Below are 24,540 nucleotides of genomic sequence, written 5' to 3' on the forward strand. Positions count from 1 at the left end.
GAAGGAAGGAAGGAAGGAAGGAAGGAAGGAAGGAAGGAAGGAAGGAAGGAAATAAATAGAGACTCAAGGGGTTGGGCTGGGAATGGGAAGAAGCTGTGCAAGAAAAGAAATATAATAATAGAATAGTACTTTGTTCTGCAACAAATAACATTTCACAGTCATAATACTATAATACATACAATTGATTCAACAAAAATAGTAAAGTAATTATATGGAAGGATGTAAGGACAAGGAAGGAGATAATGTAAGGGAGTTAGTCCCGTCTCTATCTTAAGAAATCAATGGATAATGTTTAAAATTGATGAACCAAGCAATATAAATACAATATTTAGAGGTGTACAGGAAACTACCAGAAAAAAAAAAAAGGTGAAAAAAATAGATATAGTAACCTGTGCAAAGCAAGGACAGAGTGTGGAGAAGGATGGGGAAGAGTTAGGCAGGTGACTGATTTTCTTCCTTCTGTCTTTTGTTATAATTTGATATTTTAAACCATGAGCAATTTTCACTTTGAGTTAGTATTTTTAACTATCAAAAAGTATAAATATTTCCTTTGTATTCCACAAAGCAGGTTTTATATGTGGGGCTAAAAGAGTCACTTATGAATAAAGGTTCAAAACACTACTGGGTCTATAAATAGGAGTGAGTTCCTCTTCTGCAGGCAGTGAGGTAAGTCATAAACACCCAGATAAGGGCAGTGTGATAGGAATTTAGAGAAAGAAAGGGAAATTCTGAGGAGAACAATACCTGGGTACCTTGAAAGACAGCTCTCTCAGACAGGGCAGGAGGTCATTACTATAAACTGGGAGACCAGACTTTCTCATTTCTCCGGGGGATCCTAAGTGTTGCTAACCACTGCTGTTAGTGAGGTTTAGCTTCTGTTTGAGGTTACCAAAATCTAAAAACCAAACTCAAACATAATTTTCTTTTCTTCTTCTTTTTTTAAATTATACTTTAAGTTCTGGGATACACGTGCAGAACATGCAGGTTTGTTACATAGGTATACACGTGTCATGGTGGTTTGCCGCGCCCATCAACCCGTCATCTACATTAGGTATTTCTCCTAATGCTATCCATCCCCTAGCCCCACCACTCCCTGACAGGCCCCAGTGTGTGATGTTCCCCTCCCTGTGTCCATGTGTTCTCATTGTTCTAAACAGAATTTTATTATACAAATAGTTCTGATAATTTGATTAGTTCTCTTTGCATCACTATGTAAATAAAGACTTCCTATCTGTCAGCCTTAATAATAAGAACTAATGTTATTTTAGAACTATTTGTGTACATTGAAAACTTTAGAGCTACTTTCCTATACTTTCATTTGATTCACAAAATAACCTGAAAATACTGATAATGCAAGGTATTACTGCAATCATCCTTACTTCATAGAGAAGACTTCTGAGTTTCCAAAAGTGACTTGCGTAACTTGCAAACCTAGTTAAGTAGTGAGGACTCCAAAATTTAATCGTGTCCCTTGATTCCAAATTGTATACTCAGTCTTTTACACCACATGCTTAAAGTACAGGCCACTCTATTAGTGGTAACTCATACCAAGAGGACTTCCCACACACAGGGGTACCAGGAACTACTTGTACAAATGGTGTCCAACACAAAAGCAGCCATCAAGACATTGGGTGGGAGCTGAGATCCTGCTCCCCCACCTCCCACCAGCCCTGTACCCTAGGTCAGGTAAGCCTTTTCATAATTTGAACAAAGGCACCAGTTGTGTACTGGGGATACCTTGTCCACAAACACATATTAACAAGTTCACTAGCTACCTACCTACTTTCTTACCCTCCTCTATTATGTCCAACCCCTGCATCAGCCATCAAATGAGAATCTTCTTATGGCTTCTGTCTCAGAACAAGAGACACATCAGATCCATTTATTCATCAACTTAAACAACTAAATGTCAGCTGCTATTCTAGGCCTTGGGAATATAGTAGTTAACAGAATAGATAAGGGCCCTGATCTCATGGAGCTGATATTCCAAATAGGGGAAAAACAGACAAATACATGAATGTGAAAGAAAAAATATCAGAAGTACTAAGTGTTAAACAGGAAATTTAAATTAGTTGATGTAACAGTAATTGATAGCTGCTTTAATCTGAGGGATTAGGAAAGGCCTCCCAGGTGGTAACATCTAAGTAGGCATTTGAATGACAAGAGAGAGCCCACCAAGGGAATATTAAGGAAAAGAGGATTCCAAGAAGATGGAACAGCAAATGCAAAATCCTGAGGGCAGAAAAAAGCTTGATCTGTTCAATGGAATAGAATCAAGTCAGTGAGGCTGTGCTATGTGGGTGGGGATGGAGAGGCAGACAGGGGCCAGATTGCATTAAGAGCCTGTGTGTCAGGTAGGGGATTCAGATTTTATTCTGAGTGCAGTGGAGGAAAAAATCTTAAGACGAGAAATGACAGTATCCAACTTACCTTTTTCAAAAGATCCTTCTGGATGCTGCACAAAGAATGGAATTTAATGGGGCAACAGTGAAAGATCTCAGTCACCTAAAGGAGACTAGTGGCTAGCTGTCACACGAAACTTTACGAAAGTGTTGAACTGCTTAGACTAAACAGACCTAAGACCTTTTCACAGATCTGCATTACTTTGCCAAGACCCTAAGACTATAGGAAGTATTGTCACGTGTAATAAGTATTGACTGGTTTCTATGTCTGGATACCTTGTTCATTCTCCACGAAGATTTCCTGGCCTCCTCTGGTAGAGCAAGTTGTTCAGCTTTCCTGTGCCCGAAGTATCTGGTGCATATGCCTTTGGGTGCACTTCCCACTATGTACACAGCTTTCTGCACCACAAATAGTGAGTTCTGTGAGGGCTGTCTCTTGTCTCAGTCATCTGTGTTCCTAATTACCTAACAGAACACCTAGCACTTCACAAAAGCTTAATACTGTCTGATGGGGTGGATTAATGTTGTATTCAGGGACTGTGTGAACACATTTGTCTCCAAAACCAAACAGATAAAATGATGTCAGAAATGTACCCTACAAGTAGGACACCCCAAACCCCAGTCCCTTACCTCTTGGGTGAATCAGGGTCAAAGCAGGTCTTGCGCACATCAGCCACCTGGGGGTCGCAGCAGTCCCCGTCGTCAAAGTCGTTCAGCATGTTGTTACACTCCGCGTGACAGAGCCCATCCCTGCGGTTCCAGGAGTAGCAGCGGCCCTGCAGGCGGCAGTCACCCCCATCATAGCCTGTGAGTGGGTGCTCACACTCGGGGTCGCAATGGTCATTGCCAATCTTGCTGGGCTCACAGTTCACAAGCACAACCCGGTGTCGCAGGGTGGAATTGTGGACCTGGTGGACGCTCAGCTGCCAGCTGATGTTGTAGCGGTTGAAGGCCTCATTCAGTGCCTCGTGCTGCAGACGAATCTGCTCCTCGCTCACAATGGGGTTTAGGCCCTCATCATCACAGATGTTCACCACCTGGTAGCGTATCACCTTCTCTCCCCGAAGGGGCCAGTATCCATTGTACCGGGAGATCAATTCCACGTTGTCACAAACCGTTTGCCCACAGAGTGGGGGCCGTAAAGGCGACAGAATCTCGGGCTCTGGCTCAAAGCCCTGGAGAACCTCAAGTCGTGGGTACTTCTCATCTCTAAAGGGAACCCATTCTGTGTTCAGAGGCTCAAAGCTCGCTGTCAGGACCAAGTCAGTCGCTTCCTCCTCCCCGCTTGAATGCTGAGAACTGTGTTGAAAATGGTTTTGTGGCAGGGCGGTCGACCAGAAAACCAGTGTGCCCAGGTGTCCACGGAAATAGCGTCCATCCTCAGAGCTGTCTCCCCCCAGGAGCAAAGAGCGGCAAGATGCCATGAAGGGGCTGTTCAGGGGACCAGACTGATCTAGACTGCTAGCCACCTGAGTGCCATGCACATACAGGGCCATGCGCCGTCCATCGTAAGTGGCTGCCACGTGGGTCCATGTGCCTGGTTGGTAGCGACTGTGGCTAATCAAGATGGTGGCTTTCTTCATGCGGTCGGTGCGAAGGGAGAAGAAGAAGCGAGCATCCCGCTTTCCCTTGTCCTTCCCTGAGCGGATCCCCAGGGCCCAGCCTTTGTCACTGACAGTGTGGGAGCAGTTATCAAACACACCTGGGAAAGAAGGAAGAATCGAGGGAAGAGATACCAGATACAAAGGGGAATGGAGAAAGGGAGAAGAAAGCCCATGTAAATAACAAGAATGCAGGTTTTTAATGGGGAATAAAGTAAGTGACACAGACTTCTCATCTGAGATGCCTGCTCATATCCCTATATCAGGCCGTTCTGGCATATCCTATCCCCAAAAGGAGTGATTTGAGATTCCAGCCAAGTTAACTCATTCTGGTATGTTTACATAACCAAAATGGAAGCTGGAAAGCAGATGTTCAATGCAAATGGCAAGAATTCTCTAGCACTCCATCACAAATGTGCTTCATGCTGACTGGCTTTGAGTCCATGCCTTTCCTCACTGATCCTAGTGCTTTTCCATTTCCTCAGAAGCCCTGAGAGTAGTCATACTTTTTGCAAATGACAGCCATTTCCTACCCTCTGGAAGGTGATTTTTCTCTACTGAACGTTAAAAAGATGATACTCATGGAGGAAACAAAGAGTTGATTAATGAGGGAGTCTTTTTAGAGAAGATGATAACATCCCAGACATCATTCCTAGCCCACTATTCCCTCTAACACCTCTCATGGGTAAGGATGCCCATCCACAGTGGACAACTGTTCCCCAGAGAAAGCAATATGGCACTGCCCCACGGTCCTAGCCTAAAAATCTAGTCACTGAGTTAGTAGAATGACTGTTCTATACCCAATACCACCCACCACAGTACAGAAGCAGACTGTTTCCAGATTAATAAAGGTCCTATCATACACTACCTGCCTTGCTCAGAGCAGGCACAGGGCATTTAACAGGCACAGGGCTGTTAAATCTAATTGAATAAACAAAGGATAGAACACCCATAAATAGTCAGATCATTAATAAGTTGGCAGCAGGAAGGGGCACAAACTTTCAGATGTGGCATGATTGCAGATGGGACTCAGGCAGTTTGGAGGCCTTAAATGTTCATAGTAACCCATCTTCAGTTTACCCACCATCTCTTCCTCAGTACCTCTTCTAGTACATAGTCTCTCAGGAATAGCTTTTACTAATAAATCACAAGAAGTCAGTACATCACATAGGAAATGCTTAATAAATATTGCTTGCACCGATGAATAAATGATGGAAAAATATACTAGCCTTTTGATCAGATACCTGGGTAAACATCAAGAGTCTTTCTCCCCAAGCTTGTTAAATAAGACTTTTATTTTTTCCTGACCTATGCAATCCAGTCCAACAATAATTCTTCTTAGACAGTCTAGATTTATAAGCCATGAGGATTCCTATTCTGATGGCAGGCAAGTGCTTTACAAGTAGTTATATTTCCAAAAGTGATAGAATATCTTCTCTTCTGTCTTCAGCATAAATTAATAACTCATGGTTTACAAAATAGAAGTACTTTTTAGCAAAAATATTTCCTCCCTAACCCAGTAATTCTAGCAACTATACTTTGAATTACTAGTAATGACTAGCTACAGTTCAATGGGGTATTCTGATTTGGGTTTCGGGGTTTCAGTTGTTATTGTTTTCACACTGGGGTCTATCTGTTAAAGAAGTGTAAGGAATACTCCTCTACAAACTCTTGTATTGAGCGGATTTTCAAAAAAGCAAATAAATCTAGTGAGATTAACACTAAGTTCCCTGATTCATATTTTCTCCTGGTCCACTCATTTTAATAAGTAGTAAGTAGTTTTAATTATCTATCTGACCTATGATCACATGGGCTGCAATACTGAATATCAGGACCATGGAGTTACTAATCTATCAGCTATTTGCTGATCTTTAAGAGAAAGTACTGGGGAGGTTACTTTATATTTGATGCATACACACAGGTATATGCATGAGTTCAGATATAAATTGTTAGACTTGACATATAAGTTACCAGATAATTAACATGATTATCTGCCAGGCATCTACTTACAATTTTAAACATTTTAATTTGCTGTCCTTAGAACTTCTAGTCTATTATCAAAAAAAATAATTGTTCTTATTTGTCTCATAGAAAGGCATAAAGTTATTAATAGTGTATCTGAAATGATATTTCTAACTTCTTGAAATACTAAATAGAAGATGGACCACTCTGATTATACTAGTCTAGTTCTGATTAATATAAGTTAGCAATTATATCAAAAAATATTTATAGCCAAGAGCACTAAGATCATCTATATTACTTGTGAGATGTAGCCAGTATGTAGAGGTATTATTCTGAATGATTACCAAAGTAATGATTATTTGCTCTCTAATTTAGGATGTCCAAACAGCAAATGAAAAACCTCACTATAATGCTTAGATAACTACATTTTACTTGCTTTGTTACCATTGTTCATACTTCATCTGTAGGGAAATAGAGTATATAGTTGCTGAAGCACTATCCTGCACTCCCTCCAGTTAAAAAGGCATACTTAGCAAATAGAATTCTCTGATTCAATGCCAACAGCTCTAGTTGTGAATCAGTCACATGTGAAGCTTTCACAAATACAGACTATTTTGAAGCCATATGGAGAGCTTATCCCATATTACAAAAGAAATCAAGTTCCTCACTGCTGCTTAGTAGAATGAAATGTAGAAGACAGAGGTTGAGAGCCTTAGTATTTTTCATTCAGTGAAGGAAAGTTAGCAAGATTGATATCAATGGTAAGTTAAATCCGACATGAAAATGTAAAGATCATCTGAGATTCTTTTAAATCATTTGTTTAAAAATTATACTAGATCAGGAATCTTAGATTTGTCCAAGGTGTCCATGCAACAGTGATACATACTTGTTCATTAATTCAGCAAACTAATGGAATGAGGGGTAGTTAGGATAAACGAGGTAGTTAGGATTCATAGGACCTGTTATGAATAAGTGCACAGAAGCATACTAAGTTAGCTCACCCATGCAAGTGCAAGTTTGGTAGATATTTACAAAGCAATACTATCTGCCAATCTCAGTACTTGGTGCTGGAGATTCTATAGTGATCAAATAATTATATGATATCATGGAGAGTTCAATGTAATGCAGAAAATAAACCTGAAATGAATAACAATGGAATAGGCTGACTATTGAAAGTATAAATAGCTATGGATGCAGCAAAAGGACCTCTTTATTAAAACATGGACATAACATAGCAGAAATTCTCCCTAAAGCCATTAAATGTCAACTTCCCAACACTGACCTGTCTTGTTAATAATTTGATTCCTAGAAGGTATCCACCATAAAAATCTGCCCACGAGATTAGGACTACCTTGATCACCAGTCAGACTGTCTGGGAAGGCTAGAGAGCGCCAAAGCCAAAGAATTCCAAGAGATAAGGTCAGACATTGCCAAGCTCAACGTCCTGCCAGTTTACCCAGTAATATTCATTGCAAGAGTCCTCAGAACCTGCCTTTATATAAATTACTCACTTCAGCCAAATCTTCTACATTGGAATTTTGTGTGTATGTATGTGTGTGTGTGTGTGCCTGTGTGTGTGTGACTCTATTTACTTTTACTTAGCCTGTAATGTTATCTCCCATTTATATAGTCCTTGAGCTTTCCAAATAAATCTTTTGCATACTGTTATTTAAGTGGTAAAACCATCCTCTGAGGCAGACAGAGTTATTGTCATTGGCCTTCTTTTATAGATGCAGACACTGAGGCTTTGAGAGATCAGGTGTCAGACTGGGTGCAGAGAGTACACTAGAACCAAGATATCATTATTTTGAGCCCAGAACAGTTTTCTACAAACCCTATGCGGGAAAGACCATAGTGCATGTGGTTAAAAGCATGAGTCAGCCAGAAATTATATTCTACAATCTACCACTTACATGCTGTATCATCTCAAAAAAAAAAAAAGTTATATCACCTTGCTGAGCTCTGGTTTCCTTATTTGAAGGTTTTACCTGAGAAATAAAATCTGTGCATCTTTAGCATCCTTCAACCACAAGCTGAGACCTTAGACCGCATGAGGTTGCTGTGAGAATTAAATAAAATATCATATGCGAAGTATCTTAGCACAGTGTTCAGCTCAAATAAAGTGATTAATAAACATTAGCTATGATGAGGAGAAGGACTTTCATGATGTGTTATCAAAGGAAATAATAAATTAGATATAAAACCAGTGGTATGCTAGTAAATATTTAACAACTGGTCCTCTGAAGATTAAAAAAAAATCCAAGTCCTGATTTGCGACATTTGCCAATTTCCGTGATATAAATTACTGCCACAATGGCCAATTTTAAGTTACCAGTATGATGTCACTGAACATGGATTTGGGGAGAGATATGTACAAGTTTCTCTGATGAACCAGTTTGAGTCGATTCCATTACTGTAAAGACTAAAAAGGAAAGCAATTGCAAGCTGCCAAATGTCTCCTTTTCCCTTGGACTACAAAGTTAGATGTGGCTGCTTTGCTGATAATATCATTTTTTGTAATTTAAAAGGGGGTAAATATTACCTATAATCTGAGTTTTCAGCCACAACATGTCTACTGGAAGACCCAGTGACCAACTGTACCTGTGGACAAAATGTGTCCATCCCAGGCCTGCTCTTCTTCATTCTTTAGCTACAAATTGGGGTCATAGAGCAGCCTGCACAGCTCCCCACATGCTCTCAGGAGGGACCCTCAGTCCTACTTTATTGACCTCATTAAGCAAAAGCAAGATGAACTTTGTTTCAAAGGAAAAATTACAGAATCCCACATTTAGGAGACTTCTTCTCAGTCTAGCAGAGTAAATACTGACAAAACCAATGAAGTCCAAGCCAACACAATATACGTGGTGAAACTCTTGAGTTTGTGCAACATTGAGATTTTATAATTTTGGATGTACGTGAGATAGAAACAAACATGTTATAACTATTGTTTATTCATCAAAGCCACATTCTTGGAAAGAACAGAGGGACCAGTACATGAATATGATTTATGAAATTACTCAACACTAAACTGAACCATGATAGCCCATGGATTAGAAAAATCAGATCAAATGATGTAACTCAAAAGACCGTGGTAGTGTGGAAGCCAAACATTTGGACCATATCATCTTACTAAGAATCATTTTCTCAGCTCTTTCTTGTGACTGGCTTCCATCATATATGTTAACTAAATTTAAAACTGTTTAAGCACCTTACCTTGTATTTAATCTGAGTTTTGAGAGAAAGAAAAGTAAATTAAGGGAGGATATCCTGTTAATTGTATACCTGTTCTCAACTCCAAAAATTGTACTTAGAGACCATGGGTATCTCACAGAACAATATGCTCTTGTGGGTCTTAGCAAACATCACTTGTATCCACTTCTCTACTATCATTAATTACCAGCACTTGGAATTGATAGAGTCAATTATACTCAAGGAGAAAGGTTGTCTCTCAAACTGGAATATATTCCTCCAAAGCAACTACGAAAAATTCTAATAAAGCACTGAACATCATAGATAGAGTTACAAACAGCTGTTTCATGAAAACAAAAGTTTTTAATGTGGCCCCTGTAAAGTAGTAATCCTGCTTCTTTCCATTACTTGAGTGTTTTTTGTTTTTTGTTTTTTCTTTTTTGATGCTCAGGATATCTGCTGCTTATGCCAAAAACAGACAAAGAGACTTGAACTGTGTTTTATAATTTGTCTACTATGTGCAACTCTATCCCTGGTGGACATGCTGCCACCCATAACAAAGTCCTGAAAAACAGCTTGGCAGGCCACCTTGGGCAGACACATCTTCAAACTGACCAAATGACTGTGTGCCTGTTCTTGAGGTCTGAAAAACAGCCCAGTGGGCTTGCTCCTCAAGGACACATCCCCAGGGCAGCCAAGGAGCTGTATGCCCATACCCCTGGCCAGATTAAAAGGCCCATAGCCCTAACCTCAGTGAGCCAGACCCCCAGCTGACTGACTTACCATGAGCATTATGTGCACTCACATCTCTCCCTCCACCTAAGAAACGGCCCAGCAAGCACACACTCAGCAAAGCTGTGCCACTGCTGCCACAAACTCTTGCAGCCTAGGCCACTGAGATAGAAAAATCACTAGCATGAATTACAGCTGAAGAAACTGACTAGAGACTACTGTGTCCATGTGGAATTAAAGCCAATACACCCTACCCAACTGACACCCTAAGACCTATCTATAGAAATAAGTCTTTTTCTAAGATTGCCCTCTCTTACCACTCCTATCTGACATAGTATTGGAAGTTCTGGCCGGGGCAATCAGGCAAGATATAGAAATAAAGGGTATTCAAAGAGGAAGAGAGGAAGTCAAGTTGTCTTTGTTTGCAGATGACATGATTTTACATTCAGAAAACTCCATCATCTCAGTCCAAAACCTTCTTGAACTGATAAGCAACTTCAGCAAAGTCTCAGGATACAAAATCAATGTGAAAAATCACAAGCATTCCTTTACACCAACAACAGACAAGTGGAGAATGAAATCATGAATGAACTCCCATTCACAATCACTACAAAGAGAACAAAATACCTAGGAATACAGCCAACAAGTGATATGAAGGATCACTTCAAGAAGAACTACAAACCACTGCTCAAGGAAATAAGATAGGACAAAAACAAATGGAAAAACATTCCATCCTCATGGATAGGAAGAATCAATATCATGAAAATGGACATAAGGCCCAAAGTAAGGTATAGATTCAACACGACTCCCATCAAATTACCATTGACGTTCTTCACAGAATTAGAAAAAAACTATTTTAAATTTCTTTTTTTTAAAATTTTATTATTATACTTTAATTTCTAGGATATATGTGCACAACGTGCAGGTTTATTACATAGGTATACATGTGCCATGTTGGTTTGCTGCACCCTTCAACTATATTTAAATTTCATATAGAATCAAAGAAGACCCCAAATAGCCATGACAATCCTAAGCAAAAAGAACAAAGTTGGAGGCATCACGCTACCTGACTTCAAACCATACTATAAGTCTACAGTAACCAACACAGCATGGCCCTGTTAGCAAAACAGACATAAAGACCAAGGGAATAGAAAACAGACCTCAGAAATCACACCACACACCTACAACCATCTGATCTTCGACAAACCTGTCAAAAATAAGCAATTGGGAAAGGATCTTCTATTCAGTAAATGGTGCTGGGAAACCTGGCAAGCCATTGTCAGAAAACTGAAACTGAACCCCTTTCTTATACCTTACACAAAAATTAACTCAAGATGGATTAAAGACTTAAGTGTAAAACCCAAAACCATAAAAACTCTAGAAGAAAACCTAGGCAATACCATTCAGGACATAGGCATGGGCAAAGACTTCATGACAAAAATGCCAAAAACAATTGCAACAAAAGCTAAAATTGACAAATGGGATCTAACTAAACTAAAGAGCTTCTGCACAGCAAGAGAAACTATCATCAGAGTGAACAGACAACCTACAAAATGGTTGAAAATTTTTGCAATCTATACATCTGACAAAGGTCTAATATCCAGAATTTATGAGGAGCTTAAACATATTTACAAGTAAAAAAACCAAACAACCCATCAAAAAATGGGCAAAGGGTATGAACAGACACTTCTCAAAAGAAGACATTTATGTGGCCAACAAACATATGAAAAAAAGCTCAACATCACTGATCATTAGAGAAATGCAAATCAAAACCACAATGAGACACCATCTCATGCCAGTTGGAATGGTGATTATTAAAAAATCAGGAAACAATAGATGCTGGTGAGGATGTGGAGAAACAGGAAAGCTTTTACACTGCTGGTAGGAATGTAAATTAATTCAACCTCTGTGGAAGACAGTATGGTGATTTCTCAAGGATCTAGAACCAGAAATACCATTTGACCTAGCAATCACATTACTGGATATAGACCCAAAGAAATATAAATCATTCTACTATAAAGGCACATGCACACTTGTATTTATTGCAGCACTATTTACAATAGCAAAGACATGGAACTGACCCAAATGCCCATCAGTGATAGACTGGATAAAGAAAATGTGATACATATACACCATGGAATACTATGCAGCCATAAAAAGGAAAGAGATCATGTCCTTTGCACAGCCATGGATGAAGTTTGAAGTCATCATCCTCAGCCAACTAACACAAGAACAGAAAACCAAACACCACATGTTCTCACTCATACATGGGAGGTGACCATTGAGAACACATGGACACAGAGAGGGGAACAACACACACCAGGGCCTGTTGGGGTATGGGGGTAAGGGAAGGGAACTTAGAGGATGAGTCAATAGGTTCAGTAAACCACCATGGCATACAAATATCTATGTAACATACCTGCACATTCTGCACATGTATCCCTGTTTCTTTCTTTTTTTTTTTTTTTTGAAGAAAATCTAATAAAAAATAATCCTACCTGGATTTGCTGCCAAAAAATAGAATTGTATTTGAGGCAAAACATTTGAATGATTTTTATAAAAGATATAAATTAAAACAAATGAAAAAATAAAAAACAAAACACACAAACACACAAAAAAAGAAAAGTCTCTTTTTATAAATCTATTTCATAAAATTGCAAGAGGTGACTGTTCTACTGGATGCACAGAAATCAGTGTAAGAACACATCAAACATAGAAAATCAAGGAAATATTACACCTCCAAAGGAACAAAATAATTCTCCAGTAACGAAATTCAATTATAAGGAAATATACAAAATAGCAAAAACAATTCAAAATAATAATCTTAAGGAAACTCAGTGAGATACAAGAGAAAACAGATAGATGATTAAACAAAATTAAAAAATTCATTATTTGAATGAGAAATTCAATAAAGAAATATCATAAAAAAGAACCAAACATATATTTTAGAGCTGGATAATTCAATGAATAACACAACAAAGAGTATAATCAATAACTTAAACAACAGATTAGACCAAGTAGAAGAAAGAATTTTTGGACTTGAAGACAGATCTTTTGGAATAACTCAGGCAGACAAAAAAAATATTTTAAAGAAAGAAAAACCTACAAAAATGTATGAAACATCAGTAAGTGAACAAATATTGGCACTATGGGGGTTGCAGAAAGAGAAGAGAAAAGATGAAGGAAACCTATTTAATGAAATAATAGTGAAAAACTTCTCATGTCTTGGAAAAGGGGTAGACATTCAGATCCAATAAACTCAAAAGTCTCCAAATATATTTAATCCAAACAAGTCCTCTCCAAGGCGTATTTGAATTTTGCCAAAAGTCAAAGACAAAAATAGCTAGAGAAAAATATAATACCAAGTCACAAATAAGGGAATCAACCCATTATCACTCCAATTGCAGATGTCTCAAGCAAAAAACATACAGGCCAGAAGAGAATGGAATGAAATATTCGAATGTACTAAACATTGAAAAAAAACCAATACAAATCTGTCAGTTAAGAATATTATACCCAGCAAAGCTATTCTTAGAAATGAAAGAGAAATAAAGTCTTTCTCAGATAAGCAGAAACTTGGAGAATTCATCACCACTAGATCAGTCTTACACAGAAATGTTTAAGGGAAGACTCCCGGATCTGGAAAGCAAAAAGTGAACTGCATGTGTTCGTGAAAACATACTGAAAGTACAATAACTTGCAGATTTTAGAGTGAATACACTTAAAAAAAGAACACAAATGCAGTATACAGGCACAGTGGCTCACGCCTGTAATCCCAGCACTTTGGGAGGCAATTAAGTGTGTAGATCATGAAGTCAGGAGTTCAAGACCAGCCTGGCCAAGATGGTGATAAACCTGTCTTTACTATAAATACAAATATTATCAAAACTTAGCCAGGTGATAGCTGGCAGGCACCTGTACCCATTCTCAGCTACTCAGGACGGCTGAGGCTAGATGTAATATTGACAATTGAAGCCCATGGGAGTCGGAACTGTTGCAGTGAGCTGAGATTGCACCTAACTGACATCTCCAGAACCTGGGCACACAGAGCAAGGCTCCAGAATACACATTCTTTTTATCAGTACATGTAACATTCTCCAGTACTGGCAAAGCATTAGGACACAAAACAGATGTCAACACAATTTGTTTTGAGACAGGGTTTTGCTCTGTCGGTCAGGCTGGAGTTCAGTGGCAGTACAGCCTCAACCTCCTGGGTGCAAACAATCCTCCCACTTCATCCTCTCAAGTAGCTGGGACTACAGGTGTATGCCACCATATATACCTTTTTTTTTTTTTTAGTGGAGATAGGGTCTTACTATGTTGCCCAGGCTGGTCTCAAACCCTTGGGCTTGAGCAATCCTCCCATCTCAGCCTCCCAAAGTGCTAGGATTGCAGGTGTGAGCCATTATGCCTAGCCTCAAAATGATTTTAAAAATCAATGTCAGCCAGACACAGTGGCTCATGCCTGTAATCCCAACATTTTGGTAGACCAAAACGGGTGGATCACTTGAGCCCAGGAGTTTAAAATCAACCTAGGCAATATAGTGAGACCATGTCTCTAAAAAAATAAATAAATAAAATAAATAACATCAAATATCTTATCTGATCACAATGGAATAAAATGAGAAATCAATAATAATAATAGGAACATTTTTGAAACCATAAAAATACATGGAAATTAAACAAGATACTCCTATATCTAATGGATGAAGAAATAATAAGATAATATATAAATTTCTCACAAAAAAATGAAAATAGAAACACAACATACCAAAACCTATGGGACACATCCAAAGCAGTATTGAGACAAGATTACAGCAATAAAAACCTACATCAAAAATTGGAAATATTTCAAAAAACAATGATGTAACAAAGCACTTGAAAGAATGAGAAAAGCAAGTACAAACAAAACCAAAAATTAGTAGAAGGAAATAAATAAAAATAAAAGGAAAAATAAACAAAAGAGAGACTAAGAAAGTTCAATGAAACAAAAACTTGGTTTTTTGAAAAGATATACAAAATGGACAAACCATTAGCTAGAGTTAAAGAAAAAGGCCCAAATACATAAAATTAGAAATAAGAAGATGTTATAATTGATGTCACAGAAATACAAAATATCATTACAAACTATTATGAATGCTCCAATAAATTAAAAAGTCTAGAGGAAATGGATAAATTCCTGGACGCATGCAACCTGCCAAGATCTAACCAAGAAGAGATATAAAGCTTGAACAGATCAATAACAGGTAACAAGACTGAATCAGTGATTTAAAAAGTATCTCAACAAAGAAAAGTCTTCACTGCTTCACTACAAAATTCAAACGAAACTTTAAATAACTAATATCAATTATTTTCAAACTAATCCAAAAAAGTTTAAGGGTAAGGTAGTTCTAAACTCATCCTACTAGGCCAGCATAACCCTAATACCAAAACCAGACAAGGATACAGCAAAAAAAGAAAATTACCTACCAATATCCAATAAATATAGATGTCAAAATCCTCAACAAAATATTAGCAAACCAAATCCAACAGCACATCAAAAAAAGCATACACTATGATCAAGTGGGATTCATCCCAGACATGCAAAAATGGTGCAAAAATTATTTATTCATTTCAATGAATGTATTACGGAAAAATAATTTAATAAAATTCAACATCCTTTAATAATAAAAACTTTCATAAATTAGGTAGAAAGAAAGTACCTTAACACAATAAAGGCTGTAAGTGACAGCTAACATGTACTGAACAGGGAAAAGCAAAAAGTGTTTTTTCTAAGAACTGGAACAAGGCAAGGATGCCCACTCTCACCACTCTTATTTGACATAGCACTGGAAGTCCTAGCCAGAGCAATTAGGCAAGAGAAGAAAACAAAAGGCATCCAAATTGGAAAGAAGCAAGTAAAATTGTCCATTGGCAAATGAAGTGATCTTAAATAAAGAAAAACCTAGGCCAGGTGCCGTGGCTCACGCCTGTAATCCCAACACTTTGGGAGGCCGAGGTGGGTGGATCACGAGGTCAGGAAATCGAGACTATCCTGGCTAACACAGTAAAACCCCATTGCTACTAAAAATACAAAAAAAAAAAAAAAAAAAAAAGATTAGCCAGGCATGGTGGCGGGCACCTCAGAAAACTGGATATCCATATGCAGAAGAAGGAAACTAGACCCCCACCACTCACCCTATTAAAAAAAAATTCAAAATGGATTAAAGACCTAAATGTAAGACACAAAATGATAAAGTTGCTAGAAGAAAAAATAGGGGAAACACTTCAGGATATTGGTTTGAGAAAAGATTTTATGAGTAAGACTTCAACAGTACAGGCAACAAATGAAAAAACAATTGAACTGAAAGCTTTTGCACAGCAAAAGAAACAACTGAAAGAGTGAAAAGACAATCTATAGAATGGGAGAAAATAGTTGCAATTATTCATCCAACAGTGGACTAATATCCAGAATATACAACAACTCAAACATTTCAATGGCAAAAATACAAATAATAGATGAAAAAATGGGCAATGATCTGAACAGATACTTATCGAAAGAAGACATAAAATAGCCAACAAATATATGAAAAACTGCTCAACATCATTAATTATCAGGGAGATGCCTATCAAAATCACAATAAGATATAATTTTACCCCAGTTGGGATGGTTATTATTAAAAAGACAAAAAAAAAAAAAATGCTGGCAATGATGAAGAGGAAAAGGAACTCTTACATACTGTTGGTGGGAGTGTAAACTAGTACAACCACTATGGAGAACAGCATGGAAGTTCTTAATAAAACTCTAAATAGAACTATCCTATAATTCAGCAATCCCATTACTGGGTATTTATGCAAAGCAAAGGAAATCAGCATGTTTTTGCAGCACTGTTCACAATAGCCAATATATAGAATCAACCCAAGTGCCCAACAACGGATGAATAAAGAAAATGCAGTATATAAACACAATGTAATATTATTCAGCCATAAAAAAAAGAATGAAATCCTGTCATTTGCAGCAACATAGACAGAACTGGAGGACATTATATTAAGTGAAATAAACCAGCAACAGAAAGTTAAACATTTCATGTTCTCATTCATATGCAGAAGCCTAAAAAGTTGATCTCTTAGAAGTACAAAGTAGGATAGAGGTTTTAGAGGCTTGGAAGGGTGGCAGGAAGAGGGAGATAGGGAGAAATTTGTTAAAGGATACAGAATTACAGCTAGGTAGGAGGAATAAGTTCTAATGCTCTATAGGATGACTATGGTTAAAATAATATGTATGTTTCTTAATAGCCAGAAGAGAAGATATTGAATATTCCCAATACAAAAAAGGATAAATGTTTTAGATGAAGGAAATGCTAATTACTCAGATTTGATCACTACATACTTCATAAATATATACAGTTATTACATATCAATTTAAAAAATAAACAAAAAATTGTTAATGTTGCTGCTCTAGATGCTGCACATGTGCCACTCTATTAATCTCTACCATAAATGTATGAGCTGAGTGTATCAGACCAAAAAACTGAGAATCAGAGAAGTTGAGCAAGTCATCCACCATCTCACAGTTAGCAAATGCCAGAAAGGTATCAAAAACAAGTCTACTTGACCAAAAAGCCCATGCTCTTTCTACTACACTAAAACATTTTAAATACGAAATAATTAGTTCTTGGTTGTTGTTTTGGGGCAAGAAGAGTGACAAGGGCTGGTGAGTGTGACATTAACAAATTTGCAGACCATTACTTGCAGATGACTGGAATCTGACTCAAAAAAATGTATAGACTAACCTCCACACCTGGAAAGTTTGGAGGACAGAACAGAGTGGCTGGCCCAGCTGTTTATATCTCCCTGTTGGCCATTAGTAAATTGACAGGCTGCCTTGCCAAACATTTGGTAAAATTTCTGGGTGGCCCTGCAGACTTTTGACACACAACATTTAGTAATCACTTCTAGAGGACCCCAAGATAAGGAGGGGCTAATGGGAAGAGCAAACAACTGAAAACTCACTTCCAAACAGGTGACTTCAATCCCCACTTCCTCCTTTTTCCTGGTTTCCCCATTTGGTATGTACCTGGCAGAATAGAATCTGTATTTGAAGGGAATGTAACAAAAAGAAAAGTGAGATAGCCCAGCTAGGAACTGCTTCTGCCCCTCAAATGCTCTAATTGTTCACCCTTTCTCTACTGGAAAGCTCCCTTCTCAGTTACTGGAACCTTCTGTCTGTGGGTTTTGACAGAATGGAGTCACCTGACCACAAGACCAGATAGACTGGGTATGCTTCAACAGTGCCCCACCACCCTAATGAGAAGGAAAAGTATAATCCACCCTGGGAATTATAATAGTCAACTAAAAAGTGAGGAAAATATCTTCTAAGAACTGTCAGAAATCCACCTGTCCTTGGTGTTCTTATTTGATGGTAGTGGAAAAGGGGAAAGGCACTGTCTCATACCCTTTTCTTCCTCAAAGCCAGGTATTTCAGGAACATTGTGCCAACTTATTCCAGGGTGTTCAAATGAATGGAAAAGCAAAAAAATGCCCCTTTTATATAGGTTATATAGGCCTGATGTACATTATCAACATGTATCTCTCTCTTTGTCTGAAATGCCTCCCTTCTATGGATATGCCCTTCAAAACTTACCTTAAGTTTCATCCTGTCTGTGAAGTTTTCCTTGACTACCTTAGTCAAAGTGATCTTGTTTTGCTGAGCTTTGTTGAGCTGCTGCTATTTGTGAAGCAATCTGAGAGTCCCCTGATGACAAGAGCCTATCTTAGACATCTATGAGTTTACCACAGGAGCAAGAAAGAATGGGTTGTATTTCCTTGTTCCCACTCTGCTCCTGAAGTCAAATGGGGTCATGAGAGACTTGACCCAGAAAACGAGCATTTCCCACAAGTCTTGGGGAATGCTAGTAACCTTGCAAGTGCGTCTGACCTAGAAGAATGATCCAAGGGGACCAAGCATGCCCCTTGCTCTGCAACTACATGTGGTTGATTTTCCCCATAATGTTAGATGAGCTTTTCCACAGCCATCACATACTAAGATGCTTTCTTCTAGATCCTACACAGTTAGATTACAGCATATGTGATAAATCTTATTGACAGCTTTTCTTGGACAAAGCCTCATTCTGGAGGGAACATTTATCCATGGCAGAGTTTCGCAGAGGAGATCATTTAACAACAAGCCAAGGTGGCAGAAGATGAAGATAAGGTCCAGGCAGAAATGCTGCTCTTGGCACAGACACATCCATGGAATCTCACTTCCAGGAAAGCCCCATGGCAGAGTTCTGCTCTGTACCTCTGGGAGGACTAAAGTTAGGAGTGAGAGTCCTCCTTCTCCAAGAAGCCCCATCAGCTTCCAGGAAGGTGAAGCTCTATTCAAAAAAACAGAGGAGTCATGCAGTGTCATCAACTCTGGTAACTAAAAAAACATGCTGTGTGGTGCAAGTTTGTTTTTAGGAGGAAAATGAGCAAAAACAGGGCCAGGTTAGGTCATGACCATAAATCAACACCCTACGAGGCAAGGTCCTCTCTCAGGATGTTATGCCTGTGGCTGTCCCACACACGTACGTGCGGCCTTCTGCAGAACTACTTATCCAACACCCTGACCCCCCAGAGAGAGCCTGAGGGGAATAAAACAACCAAGGAGGAGAAGGAAAAAAAGCCATCCATCAAAGATCAGGCAAACCTGGCAGAGAGCAGGACCGTGTGAGCAGGAAGAGTGGGAGAAAGTGAAAAAAAGAATCTTGGGGAGGTGTTTTTCAGCTGTTCTAGATAACTTTCCTTTAAGACAGGATTAGGCTTAGCTTTTTGTCTGTGACTCCAAGCTTTTACAAATAAGAGCACGGAGTGGGAAAAACCTCCTGGGGACTGTTTCACTAGCACCTTTCCAGTAAATTTTTCACCTTCTCATTACAGTCTATTTTTATTGTAGTCATGCTTTCATGTGCAAGGATAATAGAAAACAGGAGAGGAGATTCCCCTGGCCTTCCTTAGGCCACCCGTGTGCAGGGTGGAAGTCAATGAAGCAGATTTGCAGGGAGAGCACGGGGCTTGCTTTTGTGATTGCTTGAGAGAACAGGAAAACATAGAATGGTGAGATGGGGGATAAGAATCTAAAGGAGTTGAAGAGGTGGCCTGCACATGATGCCCATAGAAGGCAGTTGGCATGGTTCCTGGCACAGTGTCAATAAATATTAGCTACTCTTACAGTTATTATTGCTAGTTATTAGGAATGGGGGAAGTGCAGGGAGCTAAATCAGAAGCACCAACATTTTCTACACTATCTAAAATCAGCAGCACCTATCTGGAAGTCAAGCTGAAATCGCACACAGACCTCCTGAAAGACAAGTCTGGAGCTTCTCAGATTTTACTGTGGATATGAACAACCCGGGGATCTGAATAAATGCGGATTCTGATTTAGCAAGTATCAAATGGCACCTGAAATTCTACATTCCAATAGACTATCTGGTGAAACTGATGCTGCTGAATCTCAAACCATACACTGAGGAGCAGGACTCCAAATCAGAGCAGACCACGATCTGTGTCCTGAGGATGGGCCTTTGTTAGCAGTGAGTAATGGACAGAGACTTATCCAGTGGCTCAATACAATCAACATCCTCAGGCTAGTCTCCACTCCTACCTTCATCTCACTTATGACAGACACACACAAACACACACACAGCCCCCCCTCCCCCCGCCATTGACATGTTTGCGTAGTGACCATTTGGGACACTTCTCTCTACTTACATATCACCTGCACAGTAACATTGGGTGACAGCAATAGGAAAAAAGAGGGTGGAAAGACACTGATGGGGTAACTCAAAAAAGAAATACAAATTTTAAGTCTTTAGTCTCAAGAAAATGTAAATGAAGTCAAGATTAAAGCTTTTGTCCTTTAAGTTGGCAAAGAGGAAGAATAGTAACAGTCTCTAGATTTGGTGACACTGTGGGGAAAAGGGCACACTCATGCACGGCTGGAGTGAGAGAAAATTAGTAAACCATTCCGGAAAACCATTTAGCAACCATTTGCCAGAAACAGCCACACCCTCCAGCCCAGTAATTTCACTTCTAGGAATCATTGTTAGGGAAACAACCCAAGAACTAAGGATGAACATGGATGTTCAGAACTGCACTATTTATAATAGAGAAACAGTACAGTCCATCTGAACAATAGACTACTACCCTACCATTAAAAAATCACACTTGAGAAGAATATTTAGGGACACAGGAAAATATTCACAGCCTACTTATTAGAAAACAAAGTAAGTTCTGGGACAATACGTATGCTCTGATCCAAATGGTATAAAATAATAAATAGGTGTTAATTTCCTAAGTACAGATTTACAGGAAAAGCATTTTTTAAACTTCTACAGTAAACCACTTATCTGAGTCTGTTCATCTCTAGAACAAAACTAATGATATATCTACTTCATTTGAAGATTAAACACATTAATACACGTAAAGCCTAACTATAGTAAACACTCAAAAATGTTAGCTGTTATTAATTATGGGCATTTTTGTCTGGTTTGCTGCCATATCTCCAGTGCCTGGAACAGAACTTAGCACATATTAGAGACTTAATAAATATTTGTTGAATATACAAATTCATGAATGAATTACACATAGGCATGCAGGGCACTGGCATGAAAACCAGATATGTTCATTGGAGCAGATCATAAAGGACACTGAATAAGAGTGAACAAGATTTGACTTTACACTCTGGGTAACAAATCAGGAGCCACTGAAGGATATCAAAGGTAAACATGGCAGATGGTGATCTAATCGGATTTATTTGTCAAAAATTGTAGTGATTATATTAAAAAATAATAATAATAATGACAATGTAAGGACAAAAATAGATAAATGCTTGCCAATCGACCATTTCCATTTCTGCATGGGCCTGGGGTTAATTAGAGGAATTTTGCACACTGTGGAAAGTCAAGAAAGCAAAGGACTTGGGTCACTGGGAAGCCCACAACTGCAAAGAACCAGGTCCAGCATGCCATTGACCTGAGATAAATCTGGAGCAGCAGGGGTCTCCTTCCTAAGGAAGCTTCCTTGGCCATCCAGCAAGTATAAACATGGCTTTAGGCGCTCATCACCTACTGCCTGCATGTCACGCATTGCTTAACAACCAGGATATATTCTGAAGAATGTGTCATTAGGCAATTTTGTCATTGTGTCATAGAGTGCACTTACACAAACCTAGAACATACCGAGGCTATATGGTACAGCCTATTGCCTCTAGGCTACAAGCCTGTACAGCATGTGACTGTACTGGATACTGCAGGCAACTGTAAAACAAATGGTATTTTTGTATCTAAACATAGCTAAACATAAAAAAGGTACAGTATCGTTGCTATGGTATTATAATCTTATGTGGCCACTATCGTATACATGGTCTGTTGTTAACCAAAACATCATTATGCAAAACATCCGTGTATTTTCTTGCTGAAAAAGTAACCCACAGGGATCAGAAAAAGCTACCTAGGTAGTCAACCTGGAGTTATCCTGTGCCTTCCAGAGAGTAGCCAATACCTTCAGGAGCCTCATGAGAATCTCCCAGGACAAGTCTGCCCCATTCTCAACTTCCCAAACTCTCTAAGCCTTGATCTAGACCCATGAATAGCCAAAGGGAGCTGCCCAGCAGTCATTTGTAAAATAGTAAACGATATCCTAGGTAAAACATCAAATGGTGGGGCTAGAGCCACCATCTAGATCAACTAGCTAAATTACTAGATAAACTAAACATAATAGCTCTACAATCTCAAGCAACATAGAGAAATCCTCAATACCTCATTTTCCCCATCCAGTAAATGGAGATATTAATAGTATTAATTTATACAGTTTCGGAGAAGACAAAACTAATTTGTACATGTAAAATACAGTACTTATTATGCTCATCACATAATAAATACTCCATGTTATTATTCCTGGCTAATATTATTATCATCTTAACATATATAGGCCTATGTCTTCAACTGTATTGTAAGTTACTTGACAGCTGGCAAATTCTGCCTTGTACTTCTCCACATTCATTTGTATCAAGGCCAACATCTTGCCCATGGTAAAAACAAGTAATTCACTAATGGATTGAATCGACAAGAGATAGTTAGCAGAGATGTCGATGGTATCCTCCAAAACAATGATGTGTCACATGACACTCTAAAAACTCCATTTCCCCTAATTTAAAAAAAAAAAAAATCCCTTTATTACCCTTTCCCACCCAACACACACACACACATACATACACCAGTCACTCTCCACAATGAGAACAGTTACTGACTTGACCTAGCACAGCTCTGCCCACAGTGCTCCCCTCTAAAAGCATGCCAGCTGTTCATCCCCTTTGATATTACCTACGAGGGATCAGGAAGAATCAAGAGTTACGAGCAGACTTGTCACTCCCCACTCATCTGCGACAATTTTCTCTAGAGTCAATACTTTGCTCCAATACCATCCATTATCTCAGTACATTTGAGAAACTTTAAATTATTTTTCCTCCAACTAAATTATTTAGTTGAAAAAGTAATATATTTTCTATGTCTAGTCATTACCCCCAAAAGAGAGAGAGAGACAGAGAGAAAAAGAGAAACTTCCTGAGTAATTTTAAACACATGATTTTTCTGGAGTGTAATTTCAACCATTTTCAATAATCTTCAAGAACAACCAGTGTGAAATTTCCTGAGCATTCTATATTCTCTGCTGGTCCTGTGACTATGGAATTCCATAAACAGCACATCAATGTCCAATGGCTAACTGGCTGCAGTTTCCATAATGAGCATATAGAATGTGAGGAGGTATCGGGCGCTGTTCCTCAACAGAGGTGGAGAGCTACCTGTAGGCTTCTCTTTCTATCAAGATGATCTTCCACCTAAACGAAAATAGGAATTCATGTGCGTGGAATTCCAGTAGCACAACAGAAAGGATCTACATCCCCAAATGCAGAGGATAGCTCATGCAAAAGCCAGGAAGTCATACACCTTAGGGGGTGTGAAGTGGGTCACATTCTTTAACCTTCATAAGATACCTTATTGCCCAGCACCTGTCATCTTGGAAGAGACACAGAGACCTGGTGGCACCCACAGCAAGGTGCCTCAGCACTTCTCCACCCTCACCCCATCTCTCTCAAGGTTCTTTTGAGAACTCTTTGATAACTCCAGTGAGGCAGCACCACACCAATTTCCCGGATTTTCCTCTTCTCAGTCAAATAAATAATTTTGAGATCCCTCTCGGAAATTTTCTTCGGGGTTCCTGTTACCAGGTACAGTTTATAGAATTAATACTACCCTTAAAAAGTGTTTAAATAATGTTAAATATATACTCAGTGATCCAGGGACATTACAGGAGACATTATTTAAAGCAAGTGTGAAGAAAATCCTATTGCAATGAAAATGACCTCTAAGCTTATCCATCAGCTAAGGTTAGACATTAGCATGTCAGGTTTTCTTAAAGTGAAATATGGTGTGACTTTCATAGCCTTAGTAATTGTCCAATGTGTCTTATATTGCTTCAGTGTGCACATCCTACTCGCATTCACTTAATAATACCTGAATGTTTTTTGTTTTTTGTTTTTGTCTCTACCATGTGGTCACAAATAACCCAAGGAGACTCTGACTGCTTTCTAAGAAGCAACTTGTTGGTGAGGTTAGGCAACCCAGGGACCACAC

The 24,540-nt window shown here is 38.8% G+C and overlaps 1 protein-coding gene across 6 annotated transcripts in view; it reads right to left on the reverse strand.

Annotated features, from left to right (window-relative positions):
* PAPPA2 (pappalysin 2) overlaps positions 1 to 24,540 on the reverse strand; it is a 271,490-nt gene that overhangs the window by 227,321 nt on the left and 19,629 nt on the right. For all 6 annotated transcript variants that reach the window (XM_021933974.2, XM_021933973.2, XM_021933976.2 and 3 more), the window contains one exon: positions 3,033 to 4,104. In XM_021933974.2, the coding sequence (XP_021789666.1) occupies positions 3,033 to 4,104 (1,072 nt within the window). The remainder of the gene's footprint in view (positions 1 to 3,032; positions 4,105 to 24,540) is intronic.

This window comes from Papio anubis, chromosome 1 (assembly GCF_008728515.1).
Source record: "Papio anubis isolate 15944 chromosome 1, Panubis1.0, whole genome shotgun sequence".
Taxonomy (NCBI): domain Eukaryota; kingdom Metazoa; phylum Chordata; class Mammalia; order Primates; family Cercopithecidae; genus Papio; species Papio anubis.